Source organism: Coregonus lavaretus (genome assembly GCF_964263955.1).
Source record: "Coregonus lavaretus genome assembly, chromosome: 19".
NCBI lineage: Eukaryota > Metazoa > Chordata > Actinopteri > Salmoniformes > Salmonidae > Coregonus > Coregonus lavaretus.
Window position 1 is genome coordinate 42,028,238 of NC_140006.1, and position 17,500 is coordinate 42,045,737.

Below are 17,500 nucleotides of genomic sequence, written 5' to 3' on the forward strand. Positions count from 1 at the left end.
TTATTTTAGCTTCTCTGTTAGCTAAGCATTTAGCCTTTCTGTCTAGCTTCTCTGTTAGTTTAGCATTTAACCTTTCTGTCTAGCTTCTCTGTTAATTTAGCATTTCACCTTTCTGTCTAGCTTCTCTGTTAGCTTAGCATTTAGCCTTTCTTTATGTCTAGCTTCTCTGTTAGTTTAACATTTAGCCTTTCTTTCTGTCTAGCTTCTCTGTTAGCTTAGCATTTAGCCTTTCTGTCTAGCTTCTCTGTTAGCTTAGCATTAAGCCTTTCTTTCTGTCTAACTTCTCTGTTAGCTTAGCATTTAGCCTTCCATTCTGTCTGACCAGTCTTTCCTTTAGTATAGCATCTCCTACTTCTATCAGACCTGCTTCTGGTTTTCTCTTCAACTTAGCATTTGTTTGTTTATTGTATCAGCTTATCATAATATGCATACCCTTACGGAAAAACCACGAGTTTCATGTGAAGTGTTCCAAAAAACATCAATCAATCAATCAATCAATTTTATTTTATATAGCCCTTCTTACATCAGCTAATATCTCGAAGTGCTGTACAGAAACCCAGCCTAAAACCCCAAACAGCTAGTAATGCAGGTGTAGAAGCACGGTGGCTAGGAAAAACTCCCTAGAAAGGCGAAAACCTAGGAAGAAACCTAGAGAGGAACCAGGCTATGAGGGGTGGCCAGTCCTCTTCTGGCTGTGCCGGGTGGAGATTATAACAGAACCATGCCAAGATGTTCAAAAATGTTCATAAGTGACAAGCATGGTCAAATAATAATCAGGAATAAATCTCAGTTGGCTTTTCATAGCCGATCATTAAGAGTTTGAAAACAGCAGGTCTGGGACAGGTAGGGGTTCCATAACCGCAGGCAGAACAGTTTAAACTGGAATAGCAGCAAGGCCAGGCGGACTGGGGACAGCAAGGAGTCACCACGGCCGGTAGTCCCGACGTATGGTCCTAGGGCTCAGGTCTCTCAGTTGGCTTTTCATAGCCGATCATTAAGAGTTGAAAACAGCAGGTCTGGGACAGGTAGGGGTTTCGTAGCCGCAGGCAGAACAGTTGAAACTGGAATAGCAGCAAGGCCAGGCGGACTGGGGACAGCAAGGTGTCATCATGCCCGGTAGTCCTGACGTATGGTCCTAGGGCTCAGGTTCTCGGAGAGAAAGAGAGAACGAGAGAATTAGAGAGAGCATACTTAAATTCACACAGGACACTGGATAAGACAGGAGAAGTACTCCAGGTATAACCAACTAACCCCAGCCCCCCGACACATAAACTACTGCAGCATAAATACTGGAGGCTGAGACAGGAGCGGTCCGGAGACACTGTGGCCCCATCCGAAGAAACCCCCGGACAGGGCCAAACAGGAAGGATATAACCCCACCCACTCCGCCAAAGCACAGCCCCCGCACCACTAGAGGGATATCCCCAACCACCAACTTACAATCCTGAGACAAGGCCGAGTATAGCCCACAGAGGTCTCCACCACAGCACAAACCAAACATGTTTTCATGTGATAACGTGATCTTATGTAAAGCAACATGTGACAACATGAAACTACACATGATGAAACGTGATCACATGTGTTCCAAAAAAACATGCTTTCACATGATTTCACATGTGAAAACATGCAGTGGCAGGTAGCCTAGCGGTTAAGAGCATTGGGCCAGTGACCAAAAGGTTGCTGGTTTGAATCCCTGATTTGACTAGGTGAAAAATCTGTCAATGTTCCCTTGAGCAAGGCACTCTGGTTGTTCCGGTAAGTTGCTCTGGCTAAGAGCATCTGCTAAATTACATAAATCATGTGGTTTTTCTTAGCAGCTTGTTTGTTCTGTCAGTTTGGAATCTCTTTTGACATACAGTAGTGTTTGTCTGTTTGTTTTAGCCTCAAATTATGCATAAATTGTCCATTCAACACAGCTGTCCATTAGGATCCTGATGTGGATGCACATTTTGATTAGATTTTGGCAGCACATTATCATTATCTTCCCATGGAAGTATTTTTTTCTGTCTGGTTGGTGTTGCATTCTACCCACAGCTGAGTCGATACCACCCACATATAAACAAATGACCTAAGGTTGACTTCAGTGAATTTGAAAGCCAAATACTTCTCTACTTCTCTTGATCACTAGCTCACTCACACTCCTTCTTTCTCCCTACCCCTCTCCCCTCTCCCCACCCCAACAACCACAGCAGCAGCAGCAGTCCACCAAGGCCCAGGCCTGGGTCCCATCCCCATGGCCCAGTTTGGCACCATCTCACGACAGGTCTCCCGCCACAACTCAACCACCTCCTCAGCCTCCATGGTGTCGGCCACGGGTACCTACCGCCGAGCGCCCTCCGGCACCTCCCATTTCTCCATGTCCCAGCAGCCCCACCTCAACGGGGGCCCTGCCTACCCCCAGAACTCAGGTAAGACCATCGAAAGGAGTTTTGTTGTATTATGGTTGAAGGAATGTTGTGTCTGACTAAAGAACAACGTCAATAGACCGTCGGCTCCCGGATAGGAGTCAGTTTGAGGTAGCTCACTTTTATTTCAGCTAAAAGAGGAGGAAATTCAGGGCAGTGGAAGACATAAATCCACACACAAGGGGAAATCCAGGACACACATGCGGTATACACAAGCCCATATTAGCTGACAGACAAGAGGAGATTTAGGACGAACGTCGCAGACATCAAACCAAGGCATACTGTCAGTATCTTTGTTAGCATAACATTGACCCATAAGAGGTGGACAAGTCTGGGGAGGGGAGACAGTTTTACCTTTATTTAACTAGGCAAGTCAGTTAAGAACAATTTCTGAAGGCAGCTCTATGGCTGTGCCCAGGTGACTGGTCTATCTATCTGAAGGCGGTAGGGTTGGGCGGTATCCAGATTTTCATATCGTCATACCGTCCTTCTCTCATCCTGGGATATACGGTATTATCGGTTTGGTACACAAGGTGGTGCCATCTATTACCAGAAATTAGCGCAAGTAATTTAGCGAATTTCCATGGAGACTGCTAGCTAAATATGCTAACGAGCGCAAACAAAAATAAACGAATTGCAAAGACAGGCAATCCAGTTCATAAAGTTATACATATATAGGTAGGAGCTACCGAATGTCATTTTTGGTGAGTTTGGACCAGTGAGTCGGTGCCGTTTTAAGATGAGGGAGGATGATCATTTTTTAAATGAACATGGCCGTATTTCTATTCCAGCATATTGGATGACTGTCATTCATATTCCATTCAGTCATCTTAATGTAACATCGATAGGTTTAGGCTACTACATGATACTCAAATTTTCCCTGTACCCATCATGAGGTTGCTACAACCTAGCCTATGAATTAAAGTTTACACAGGTCGAGAGAATTTTGAGTAATCAAGGTGACAGACAGTGACACATTCAATACCGCGTTGCACACTCTTGCCTGCATCTAGCTGATCTAGGGTGTTTGAGTAGGATGTTTGAGTAGGCCAAACTAGCTAGCTGCATTCGATGCGAGCAAAGTAAGTGAAAGTGAAAAAATATATATACTACAAAATATAGCTAGCTCTCTCTCTGTTGCTTCTCCTTCATTTAGGAAGAAATTAATTTGTTCAAAACTGTTCAACTATTGTCTTTCTCTCTCTTTGAGTCAACTACTCACCACATTTTATGCACTGCAGTGCTAGCTAGCTGTAGCTTATGCTTTCAGTACTAGATTCATTCTCTGATCCTTTGATTGGGTGGACAACATGTCAATTCATGCTGCAAGAGCTCTGATAGGTTGGAGGACATCCTCCGGAAGTAGTCATAATTACTGTGTAAGTCTATGGAAGGGAGTGAGAACCATGAGCCTCCTAGGTTTTGTATTGAAGTCAATGTACAAAGAGGAGGACGGACACTAGCTATCCTCCGGCTACACCATGGTGCTACCCTACAGAGTACTGCTGAGGCTACTGTAGACCTTCATTGTAAAACAGTGTGTTTTAATAAATTATTTGGTGACATATAAATATATTTGATCTAAAAATGATAACTTTTTTAGTGTTTCACTATTTTTATTTTTATGAAATTCACTGAGGAGGATGGTCCTCCCCTTCCTCCTCTGAGGAGCCTCCACTGGTTTGGACATTTACAAGCAAATGTGAACTCGACAAATGAAGTCGCTAGGGCAACGGGCCTGCCTGCTCTGAGAAGAGAAGAGGGGGTAGGAGTAGACTGAGGGGCCGAGAACCGAGAGGAGAAAAAACTAAAGGATATCAAGATAGCAGTGGCAGCTGTACAGATAACTAATCCAAAGGGCTTTGACTTCTCAAACACGGCAGAAAGCCCCGTCAGCTTATTAATTTAGCCACTTACTTAGATAGCAAGTGAAATTAGGGGTCGTTTTAACGCATAATTCTATGTTTTTCATGCAGGGAAAGAATATCTTGCTGCGTTTTTTTAAACACAGATCTAAAATGCTTCTTATTGTAATTTCTGCTCTGCATCAGACTGTTGTGCTTCAGTTTCACTTCTAAACTCAGATGAGAATTCACAAACAGACACTCTATCAGCAGACATCGCTGTAAAGGAAAGCAAGATCACTCTATTTATTGAAGCAAAAAAAATGCTGTTGACCTTCATTATAAAACACGACCCCTGTCAACACACAGCTGGACTCACCTGCTCCCACTTTCTCCTGTTGTGCTATAACCGCAAATGACCAACACACAGCTGGACTCACCTGCTCCCGCTTTCTCCTGTTGTGCTATAACCGCAAATGACCAACACGCAGTTGATACAGGTGCACAGTTGATGAAACCAATGCTGCAAACTCCGGTTGTAAAACCGTCTCACAAGCGCTCAAAATTGGCTAGAATTCTCCTGTATTCAATACCGGCAATGTAATTCTGACAAAGTAAAAAAAAAATATGATTAGAATAGCCTAATTGACAAGTACACGGCCTTCAGAAAGTATTCACACCCCTTGACTTTTTCCACATTTTGTTGTGTTACAGCCTGAATTCAAAATTGATAGAATGTTATGTCACTGGCCTACACACAATACCCCATAATTTCAAAGTGGAATTATGTTTTTAGAAAATTTTACAAATTTATTAAAAATGAAAAGCTAAAATATCTTGAGGCAATAAGTATTCAACCCCTGTGTTATGGCAAGCCTAAATAAGTTCAGGAGTAAAAATGTGCTTAACAAATCACATATTAAGTTGCATGGACTCACTCTGTGCAATAATAGTGTTTAACATGATTTTTTGAATGACTACCTCATCTCTGTACCCCACACGTACAATTATATGTAAGATCCCTCAGTTGAGCAGTGAATTTCAATCACAGAGTCAACCACAAAGACTAGGGAGGTTTTCCAATGCCCCGCAAAGAAGGGCACCTATTGGTAGATGGGTAGAAGTAATATCCCTTTGAGCATGGTGAAGTTATTCATTACACTTTGGATGGTGTATCAATACACCCTGTCACGACAAAGATACAGGCGTCCTGCCCAACTCAGTTGCCGGAGCAGAAGGAAACCACTCAGGGATTTCACCATGAGGCCAGTGGTGACTTTAAAACAGTTACAGAGTTGAATGGCTGTAATAGGAGAAAACTGAGGATGGATCAACAACATTGTAGTTACTCCACAATACTAACCTAAATGACAGAGTGAAAAGAACGAAGCCTGTACAGAATAAAAAATATTCCAAAACATGCATCCTGTTTGCATTAAGGCACTAAAGTAAAACTGCAAAAAATTGTGGCAAAGAAATTAACTTTATATCCTGAATACACAGTGTTATGTTTGGGGCAAATCCAACACAACACATCACTGAGTACCACTCTTCATATTTTCAAGCATGGTGGTGGCTACATCATGTTATGGGTATGCTTGTCATCGGCAAGGACTAGGGAGTTTTTTTAGGATAAAAATAAATGGAATAGAGCTAAGCACAGGCAAAATCCTAGAGGAAAACCTGGTTCAGTCTGCTTTCCAACAGACACTGGGAGACAAATTCACCTTTCAGCAGGACAATAACCTAAAACACAAATATACACTGGAGTTGCTTACCAAGACGACATTGAATGTTTCTGAGTGGCCTAGTTACAGTTTTGACTTAAATTGGCTTGAAAATCTATGACAAGACTTGAAAATGGCTGTCTAGCAATGATCAACAACCAACTTGACAGAGCTTGAGAAATTTTAAAAATAATAATGTGCAAATATTGTACAATTCAGGTGTTCAAAGCTCTTAGAGACTTACCCAGAAAGACTCACAGCTGTAGTCGCTGCCAAAGGTAATTTTAACATGTATTGACTCAGGCAGGGATGTGAATACTTATGTAAATTAGATATTTATATGTTTAATTTTTTATACATTTGCAAAAATTCTAAAAACATGTTTTCACTCTGTCATTATGGGGTATTATGTGAAGATGGGTGAGAAAATACATATATATACATTTTGAATTCAGGCTGTAACACAACAAAATGTGGAATAAGTCAAGGGGTATGAATACTTTCTGAAGGCCTCTGTAACTATGCTGTCAAGATCGCCACTGAATGCTGAGTTGCAGGGTTGGATAAAAAGCCTGAACACCCGGTAGCTCTCCATATGGAGGGTTGACAAGTAGAAAAATCAGTCCTACTTGTCCGTAGGAGAAGTGGCTAAAAAAGTGAATGCCTTTTGGTGGGAACAATCTCTTATAACACCAGGGTTGGGTGTAATTGTTGTCTTACGTGTCAGCCGCCTTTCTGTATTACACAATATTACACAGTATGCTACATTATACACTAGAAGTTGGTTGTTTCTCCCAGCAGGAGAAACTGGACAAAACTAGTTAAAATGGCAGTTTCTGATTTATAATGATGTACTTTCAACATTTTCTGATTATAATGATGTAATTTCAACAGTTTCTGATTGCAATGATGTAATTTCAACAGTTTCTGATTATAATGATGTAATTTCAACAGTTTCTAATTTATAATGATGTAATTTCAACAGTTTCTGATTGCAATGATGTAATTTCAACAGTTTCTGATTGTAATGATGTCATTTCAACAGTTTCTGGTTATAATGATGTCATTTCAACAGTTTTCCCTACTGGGCCCAGTGGGCTGCCACCTGTTTCAAATCATTCCTATAATATTGGGAACTACTCTGCATGAAATGGTACCTCATTCAAGACAGTGTCTATAGTGTGCTGTGAAACATCATGTTACAGCGCTGCATGTTGTTTGTCTACATACCAGGTGGCCAAAACTGGTTGAAAAGACATCATAATGACAGAATTTCAACCAGTTTGTGGTTGTGATAACCTCATTGCAACCAGTTTTGCCCGCTGGGCATGTTTTATTGTCTATGGAGAACCAGCGTCCCACACAACATTTCTATTCTACTAGCTTTCTTATTGTCTTGCTTCAGTGTCACTCTTTTTATATCTGTAACTTGCAACTATCCTAGATAAAAGATATATTTGGAAAAAAGCTGAAGCAAAAACACTATTTACTCACAGACTACGTGTCTTACTGCTTTGTTTTGTTCTGTTCTCTGACAAGCAGATTTCTCTGTTCCTCCCACTTTTTCTCCCACCTCCCCCCACCCTCTTTCTGTCTCTCTCTCTGGTCTGTCCATCTCTCTGTCTCTCTCTCTCTGGTCTGTCCATCTCTCTGTCTCTCTCTCTGGTCTGTCCATCTCTCTGTCTCTCTCTCTCTCTCTGGTCTGTCCATCTCTCTTTCTCTCTCTCTGGTCTGTCCATCTCTCTGTCTCTCTCTCTCTGGTCTGTCCATCTCTCTGTCTCTCTCTCTCTGGTCTGTCCATCTCTCTGTCTTTCTCTCTGGTCTGTCTGTCTTTCTCTGGTCTCTCTGTCTTTCTCGCTCTGGTCTGTCTCTCTCTCTGGTCTGTCCATCTCTCTGTCTCTCTCTCTCTGGTCTGTCCACCTCTCTGTCTCTCTCTCTGGTCTGTCCATCTCTTTGTCTCTCTCTCTGGTCTGTCCATCTCTCTGTCTCTCTCTCTCTGGTCTGTCCATCTCTCTGTCTTTCTCTCTGGTCTGTCTGTCTCTCTCTGGTCTGTCTGTCTCTCTCTGGTCTGTCTCTCTCTCTCTCTCTGGTCTGTCCATCTCTCTGTCTCTCTCTCTGGTCTGTCCATCTCTCTGTCTCTCTCTCTCTGGTCTGTCCACCTCTCTGTCTCTCTCTCTGGTCTGTCCATCTCTCTGTCTCTCTCTCTGGTCTGTCCATCTCTCTGTCTCTCTCTCTGGTCTGTCCATCTCTCTGTCTCTCTCTCTCTGGTCTGTCCATCTCTCTGTCTCTCTCTCTCTGGTCTGTCCATCGCTCTGTCTCTCTCGCTCTGGTCTGTCTCTCTCTCTGGTCTGTCTCTCTCTCTCTGGTCTGTCCATCTCTCTGTCTCTCTCTCTCTCTGGTCTGTCCATCTCTCTGTCTCTCTCTCTCTGGTCTGTCCATCTCTCTGTCTCTCTCTCTGGTCTGTCCATCTCTCTGTCTCTCTCTCTGGTCTGTCCATCTCTGTCTCTCTCTCTCTGGTCTGTCCATCTCTCTGTCTCTCTCTCTCTGGTCTGTCCATCTCTCTGTCTCTCTCTCTGGTCTGTCCATCGCTCTGTCTCTCTCGCTCTGGTCTGTCTCTCTCTCTGGTCTGTCTCTCTCTCTCTGGTCTGTCCATCTCTCTGTCTCTCTCTCTCTGGTCTGTCCATCTCTCTGTCTCTCTCTCTCTGGTCTGTCCATCTCTCTCTGGTCTGTCCACCTCTCTGTCTCTCTCTCTGGTCTGTCCATCGCTCTGTCTCTCTCTCTCTGGTCTGTCTCTCTCTCTGTCTCTCTCTCTCTCTCTGGTCTGTCCATCTCTCTGTCTCTCTCTCTGGTCTGTCCATCTCTCTGTCTCTCTCTCTCTCTCTGGTCTGTCCATCTCTCTCTCTCTCTCTCTGGTCTGTCCATCTCTCTCTCTCTCTCTCTGGTCTGTCCATCTCTCTGTCTCTCTCTCTCTGGTCTGTCCATCTCTCTGTCTTTCTCTCTGGTCTGTCTGTCTTTCTCTGGTCTGTCTGTCTCTCTCTGGTCTGTCTGTCTGTCTGTCTCTCTCTCTGGTCTGTCCATCTCTCTGCCTTTCTGTGTTGCTGCTTCCAGTGTCTGTGGCTCCTCCTCCTCCTCCTATGGTCCAGCTGACTCCTCAGATCCCTCTGACCGGCTTTGTGGCCAGAGTGCAGGAGACCAGTAAGTCTCACACACACACACACACACACACACACACACACACACACACACACACACACACACACACACACACACACACACACACACACACACGGGGGCAACATCAAAACCACTCCCTCAGTCCTATAAATGACACTGGGACCTATTAGTCCTCTTTGATGTTGTCTGTCATGCCTTTGTCACACGCTCCCTAATGCCTTCCATTTCTTGTCTGTTGCCATGGTCACTGAGATACAGGGGAAAGTGTTCTATGGTTCTATCTCTGTCCACTGAACACACCTGACTTAACGTTTGGAAAAACCGCATAGTCTCAGCCAAGTCACACGGTTTTAAGCAGACCGGGCACGTCTCAGTGACACCCTCCCAATGCCTCAGTGTCCTTATCCAGGTGACCTTAGTGGTTTTTCCAGCTGGACAGTTTCATCCTTCCTTTCCTTGTTTTGCATTTGACCCAGAGAAGCTGTAGGAGACATAGCACTCTGAACTACTGTGTCTGTCTCCTACAGTTAAGAGAATACACTGTGCTCTGTCATACCATCTGCTGGCCAGTGTAGGTCATCACATGTCTGGAAGATCAGGCTCATGCATAGAATAGAATAGAGTAGAATATAATATATATGAATTCATGTTTTGTTTGTATGATGTTAAGGAGCAACGTACTGGTAGGGGCATTTGGAAGTTATTGAAGTTGTGTGTTCAGTTTGGAGTGGCAGAGCTGAGTTCATATGACATTTTATATAACACTTTATATGAGCAGCCTGTGGGTGAGACATAATGTAAATGTAACCTGTCATAAGACTGACATAAGACTTACATAACAATTCCATGACAACTGGTTACTGTAATGATACTGCACTGTCATGTTGCATGCATGTTATTCATATGTTATACTGTAGGTACAGTCAGTATATCCTAAAAATGGAAAACCCTGCTCTGTATATATATATATATACAGTACCAGTCAAAGGTTTGGACACACACCTACTCATTCAAGGGTTTTTCTTAATTTTTCTACATTGTAGAATAATAGTGAAGACATCAAAACTATGAAATAACGCATGGAAACATGTAGTAATCAAAAAAGTGTTAAACAAATCAAAATATATGTTATATTTGAGATTCTTCAAATAGCCACCCTTTGCCTTCCTCAGAGTTCGTACTGCTTGGTGACCTAAATTGGGATATGCTTAACACCCCGGCCATCCTACAATCTAAACTAGATGCCCTCAATCTCACACAAATTATCAACGAACCTACCAGGTACAACCCTAAATCCGTAAACATGGGTACCCTCATAGATATCATCCTGACTAACTTACCCTCTAAATACACCTCCGCTGTCTTCAACCAGGATCTCAGCGATCACTGCCTTATTGCCTGCGTCCGTAACGGGTCCGCGGTCAAACGACCACCCCTCATCACTGTCAAACGCTCCCAAAAACACTTCAGCGAGCAGGCCTTCCTAATTGACCTGGCCCAGGTATCCTGGATGGATATAGATCTCATTCCGTCAGTAGAGGATGCCTGGTTGTTCTTTAAAAGTAATTTCCTCTCAATCTTAAATAGACATGCCCCATTCAAAAAATACAGAACTAAGAACAGATATAGCCCCTGGTTCTCCTCAGACTTGACTGCCCTTGACCAGCACAAAAACATCCTGTGGCGTACTGCATTAGCATCAAATAGCCCCCGTGATATGCAACTTTTCAGGGAAGTTAGGAACCAATATACACAAGCAGTTAGGAAAGCAAAGGCTAACTTTTTCAAACAGAAATTTGCATCCTGTAGCACTAACTCCAAAAAGTTTTGGGACACTGTAAAGTCCATGGAAAATAAGAGCACTTCCTCCCAGCTGCCCACTGCACTGAGGCTAGGAAACACTATCACCACCGATAAATCTACAATAATCGAGAATTTCAACAAGAATTTTGCTACGGCTGGCCATGCTTTCCACCTGGCTACCACTACCCCGGCCACCAGCTCTGCACCCTCCGCTGCAACTTGCCCATGCCCCCCCCCGCTTCTCCTTCACACAAATCCAGACAGCTGATGTTCTAAAAGAGCTGCAAAATCTGGACCCCTACAAATCATCTGGGCTAGACAATCTGGACCCTTTCTTTCTAAAACTAGCCGCCGAAATTGTCGCAACCCCTATTACTAGCCTGTTCAACCTCTTTCGTAACGTCTGAGATCCCCAGAGATTGGAAAGCTGCCGCGGTCATCCCCCTCTTCAAAGGGGGTGACACTCTAGATCCAAACTGTTACAGACCCATATCCATCCTGCCCTGCCTTTCAAAAGTTTTTGAAAGCCAAGTCAACAAACAGATCACCGACCATTTCGAATCCCACCGTACCTTCTCCGCTATGCAATCCGGTTTCCGAGCTGGTCATGGGTGCACTTCAGCCACGCTCAAGGTCCTAAATGATATTATAACCGCGATCGATAATAGACAGTACTGTGCAGCCGTTTTCATTGACCTGGCCAAGGCTTTCGACTCTGTCAACCACCGCATTCTTATTGGCAGACTAAATAGCCTTGGTTTCTCAAATGACTGCCTCGCCTGGTTCACCAACTACTTCTCAGAAAGAGTTCAATGTGTCAAATCGGAGGGCCTGTTGTCTGGACCTATGGCAGTCTCTATGGGGGTGCCACAGGGTTCAATTCTTGGGCCAACTCTTTTCTCTGTGTATATCAATGACGTCGCTCTTGCTGCTGGTGACTCTCAGATCCACCTCTACGCAGACGACACCATTTTGTATACATCTGGCCCTTCATTGGACACTGTGTTAACAAACCTCCAAACGAGCTTCAATTCCATACAACACTCCTTCAGTAGCCTCCAACTGCTCTTAAACACTAGTAAAACTAAATGCATGCTCTTCAACCGAACGCTGCTTGCACCCGCCCACCCGACTAGAATCACTACTCTAGACGGGTCTGACCTAGAGTATGTGGACAACTACAAATATCTAGGTGTCTGGTTAGACTGTAAACTCTCCTTCCAGACTCACATTAAGAATCTCCAATCCAAAGTTAAATCTAGAATCGGTTTCCTATTTCGCAACAAAGCCTCCTTCACTCATGCTGCCAAACATGCCCTCGTAAAACTGACTATCCTACCGATCCTTGACTTCGGCGATGTCATTTACAAAATAGCCTCCAACACTCTACTCAGCAAATTGGATGTTGTCTATCACAGTGCCATCCGTTTTGTCTCCAAAGCCCCATATAATACCCACCACTGTGACCTGTACGCTCTTGTTGGCTGGTCCTCACTACATATTCGTCGCCAAACCCACTGGCTCCAGGCCATCTATAAATCACTGCTAGGCAAATCCCCGCCTTATCTTAGCTCATTGGTCACCATAGCAACACCCACCCGTAGTCTGCGCTCCAGCGGGTATATCTCACTGGTCATCCCCAAAGCCAACACCTCCTTTGGCCGCAATTCCTTCCAGTTCTCTGCTGCCAATGACTGGAACAAATTGCAAAAATCTCTGAAGCTGGAGACACTTATCTCCCTCACTAACTTTAAGCATCAGTTGTCAGAGCACCTTACCGATCACTGCACCTGTACACAGCCCATCTGAAATTAGCCCGCCCAACTACCTCATCCCTATATTGTTATTTATTTTGCTCATTTGTACCCCAGTATCTCTATTTGCACATCATCTCTTGCACATAATTCCAGTGTTAATACTAAATTGTAATTATTTTGCACTATAGCCTATTTTATTGCCTTACCTCCATAACTTGCTAAATTTGCACACTGTATATTATATGTATTTCTGTTGTATTTTTGACTTTGTTTTGTTTTACCCCATATGTAACTCTGTGTTGTTGTTTTTATCGCACTGCTTTGCTTTATCTTGGCCAGGTCGCAGTTGTAAATGAGAACTTGTTCTCAACTGGTTTACCTGGTTAAATAAAGGTTAAATAAAAAAAATAAAATAAAAAAAATGACAGCTTTGCACCCTCTTGGCATTCTCTCAACCAGCTTCACCTGGAATGCTTTTCCAACAGTCTTGAAGGAGTTCCCACATATGCTGAGCACTTGTTGGCTGCTTTTCCTTCACTCTGCGGTCCGACTCTTCCCAAACCATCTCAACTGGGTTGAGGTCGGGGGATTGTGGAGGCCTGGTCATCTGATGCAGCACTCCATCACTCTCCTTCTTGGTAAAATAGCCCTTACACAGCCTGGAGGTGTGTTGGGTCATTGTCCTGTTGAAAAACAAATGATAGTCCCACTAAGCCCAAACCAGATGGGATGGCGTATCGCTGCAGAATGCTGTGGTAGCCATGCTGGTTAAGTGTGCCTTGAATTCTAAATAAATCACAGACAGTGTCACTAGCAAAGCACCCCCACACCATAACACCTCCTCCTCCATGCTTTACGGTGGGAAATACACATGCGGAGATCATCCGTTCACCCACACCGCATCTCACAAAGACACGGCGGTTGGAACCAAAAATCTCACATTTGGACTCCAGACCAAATGACAAATGTCCACCGGTCTAATGTCCATTGCTTGTGTTTCTTGGCCCAAGCAGGTCTCTTCTTCTTATTGGTGTCCTTTAGTAGTGGTTTCTTTGCAGCAATTCGACCATGAAGGCCTGATTCACACAGTCCCCTCTGAACAGTTGATGTTGAGATGTGTCTGTGACTTGAACTCTGTAAAGCATTTATTTGGGCTGCAATTTCTGAGGCGGGTAACTCTAATGAACTTATCCTCTGCAGCTGAGGTAACTCTGGGTCTTTCATTCCTGTGGTGGTCCACATGAGAGCCAGTTTCATCATAGCGCTTGATGGTTTTTGCGACTGCACTTGAAGAAACTTTCAAAGTTCTTGAAATGTTCCGTATTGACTGAACTTCATGTCTTAAAGTAATGATGGACTGTCGTTTCTCTTTGCTTATTTGAGCTGTTCTTGACATAATATGGACTTGGTCTTTTACCAAATAGGGCTATCTTCTGTATACCCCCCCTACCTTGTCACAACACAACTGATTGGTTCAAACGTATTAAGAAGGAAAGAAATTCCACAAATTAACTTTTAAGAAGGCACACCTGTAAATTGAAATGCATTCCAGGTGACTACCTCAAGAAGCTAGTTGAGAGAATGCCAAGAGTGTGCAAAGCTGTCATCAAGGCAAAGGGTGGCAATTTGAAGAATCTCAAATATAAAATATATTTTGATTTGTTTAACACTTTTTTGGTTACTACATGATTCCATATGTGTTATTTCATAGTTTTGATGTCTTCACTATTATTCTACAATGTAGAAAATAGTAAAAAATAAAGAAAAACCGTTGTATGAGTAGGTGTGTCCAAACTTTTGACTGGTACTGTATATATTACAGCTGGGTTTTCCTGTTTAAGATATACAGTGGGGAAAAAAAGTATTTAGTCAGCCACCAATTGTGCAAGTTCTCCCACTTAAAAAGATGAGAGAGGCCTGTCATTTTCATCATAGGTACACGTCAACTATGACAGACAAAATGAGGAAAAAAAATCCAGAAAATCACATTGTAGGATTTTTTATGAATTTATTTGCAAATTACGTTGGAAAATAAGTATTTGGTCAATAACAAAAGTTTCTCAATACTTTGTTATATACCCTTTGTTGGCAATGACACAGGTCAAACGTTTTATGTAAGTCTTCACAAGGTTTTCACACACTGTTGCTGGTATTTTGGCCCATTCCTCCATGCAGATCTCCTCTAGAGCAGTGATGTTTTGGGGCTGTCGCTGGGCAACACAGACTTTCAACTCCCTCCAAAGATTTTCTATGGGGTTGAGATCTGGAGACTGGCTAGGCCACTCCAGGACCTTGAAATGCTTCTTACGAAGCCACTCCTTCGTTGCCCGGGCGGTGTGTTTGGGATCATTGTCATGCTGAAAGACCCAGCCACGTTTCATCTTCAATGCCCTTGCTGATGGAAGGAGGTTTTCACTCAAAATCTCACAATACATGGCCCCATTCATTCTTTCCTTTACACGGATCAGTCGTCCTGGTCCCTTTGCAGAAAAACAGCCCCAAAGCATGATGTTTCCACACCCATGCTTCACAGTAGGTATGGTGTTCTTTGGATGCAACTCAGCATTCTTTGTCCTCCAAACACGACGAGTTGAGTCTTTACCAAAAAGTTCTATTTTGGTTTCATCTGACCATATGACATTCTCCCAATCCTCTTCTGGATCATCCAAATGCACTCTAGCAAACTTCAGACGGGCCTAGACATGTACTGGCTTAAGCAGGGGGACACGTCTGGCACTGCAGGATTTGAGTCCCTGGCGGCGTAGTGTGTTACTGATGGTAGGCTTTGTTACTTTGGTCCCAGCTCTCTGCAGGTCATTCACTAGGTCCCCCCGTGTGGTTCTGGGATTTTTGCTCACCGTTCTTGTGATCATTTTGACCCCACGGGGTGAGATCTTGCGTGGAGCCCCAGATCGAGGGAGATTATCAGTGGTCTTGTATGTCTTCCATTTCCTAATAATTGCTCCCACAGTTGATTTCTTCAAACCAAGCTGCTTACCTATTGCAGATTCAGTCTTCCCAGCCTGGTGCAGGTCTACAATTTTGTTTCTGGTGTCCTTTGACAGCTCTTTGGTCTTGGCCATAGTGGAGTTTGGAGTGTGACTGTTTGAGGTTGTGGACAGGTGTCTTTTATACTGATAACAAGTTCAAACAGGTGCCATTAATACAGGTAACGAGTGGAGGACAGAGGAGCCTCTTAAAGAAGAAGTTACAGGTTTGTGAGAGCCAGAATTCTTGCTTGTTTGTAGGTGACCAAATACTTATTTTCCACCATAATTTGCAAATAAATTCATAAAAAATCCTACAATGAGATTTTTTGGATTTTTTTTCTCAATTTGTCTGTCATAGTTGATGTGTACCTATGATGAAAATTACAGGCCTCTCTCATCTTTTTAAGTGGGAGAACTTGCACAATTGGTGGCAGACTAAATACTTTTTTCCCCCACTGTATATATATATATATATATATATATATATATATATATATATATACAGTATATTAGCGCTATATATATTGAGGAGTTTTCCCTGGTCAGGTCACATGGTCAGGAGAAACCCTTGGCCCTAATGATGTCACAGAAAGAAATAGAATTACTACACCAGTCGATGAAATTCTACTTCCATAATGTCCGTCATTTCTTCCCCAACCCCTGTCCCCGTCTCCGTCCAGTTACAGATGACCCGGCCCCCCCTCCACCGCCCCCTCCCGAGGACGTGATCATGTTTGAGGAGCCCTCGCCCCCTCCCCCGCCCCCGCCCGTGGACTACCAAGGGGATGAGGAGGCGGCCGTAGTGCACTACAATGACCCCTATGCTGACGGAGACCCCCACTGGGCCCCCAAGGCCTACGCAGAGAAGGGTGAGTTTGACTGGTACCCCCGGAACGTCAGTGACGTAATACAGAGACCAGTCACTAATACCCGTTTCAGCATGATTTAGGGGCTGTTATAAGCTTGTTTTTAAATGGTGCAAAGTAAATGTCTGTGGACACAGACAATTAAACGTATCCAAATCCGGATTACCAATTTAGTACAGGACATACGATACTATAGTACACCCACAAATTGTATATCTTTGGTTTAGGCCTACTATAATATTAGGACTGTATCTGTACTGTAATCTCTTTAAGGAATCCTTTCAAGTACAACCCATTCCCACCATTTGTCCTCTCTCACTCTGTTCTGTCTCTGGTCAGGTCGTTATTGTAAAAGAGAATGGGTTCTTACCCGGTAAAAACAAACACCAGAAATAAATGAATCCAATGTATTTTACAGTGGTGGCTATTTACGACTACTCCAAGGACAAGGAGGACGAGCTGTCCTTCATGGAGGGCTCCATCATCTACATCATCAAGAAGAACGACGACGGCTGGTACGAGGGCGTCTGCAATGGCGTCACCGGCCTCTTCCCCGGCAACTACGTAGAGTCCATCATGCACTACGCAGACTAAGGGGCGGCCATTTTGACAGAGCAAAAATGCCAAGATGTTACCAGAAAACAACAATTTGGGGGGTTGGGAGGGAGGGGGAGGGGGTTGGGAGGGAGGGGGGGGGGGGGTTGGGAGGTGGGCCAAGGGACAGGGAATAGGGGACATCAAAGGGGTATAGTGAGTGTAGATTGCAAAAAGATATGAACGTGAATTTGCTTATTTCTGGTGAAGTTCTTTTGTTTTTGTTATATAACTTGTATATACTGTAATGTGAGAAGCTGACAGTTGGTTTGTCAGTAGTGTGAGAAGCTGACAGTTGGTTTGTCAGTAGTGTGAGAAGCTGACAGTTGGTTTGTCAGTA

The 17,500-nt window shown here is 43.6% G+C and overlaps 1 protein-coding gene across 1 annotated transcript in view; it reads left to right on the forward strand.

The window, feature by feature from the left end:
* Window positions 1-17,500, forward strand: part of LOC311146318 (abl interactor 1-like) — a 37,045-nt gene that overhangs the window by 17,748 nt on the left and 1,797 nt on the right. The window contains exons 4-7 of the mRNA XM_084182807.1: window positions 2,190-2,408; window positions 9,085-9,171; window positions 16,381-16,569; window positions 16,985-17,500. The exon at window positions 16,985-17,500 is cut by the window's right edge and continues 1,797 nt beyond it. Of these exons, the coding sequence (XP_084038933.1) occupies window positions 2,190-2,408; window positions 9,085-9,171; window positions 16,381-16,569; window positions 16,985-17,160 (671 nt within the window). The 3' untranslated portion in view covers window positions 17,161-17,500. The remainder of the gene's footprint in view (window positions 1-2,189; window positions 2,409-9,084; window positions 9,172-16,380; window positions 16,570-16,984) is intronic.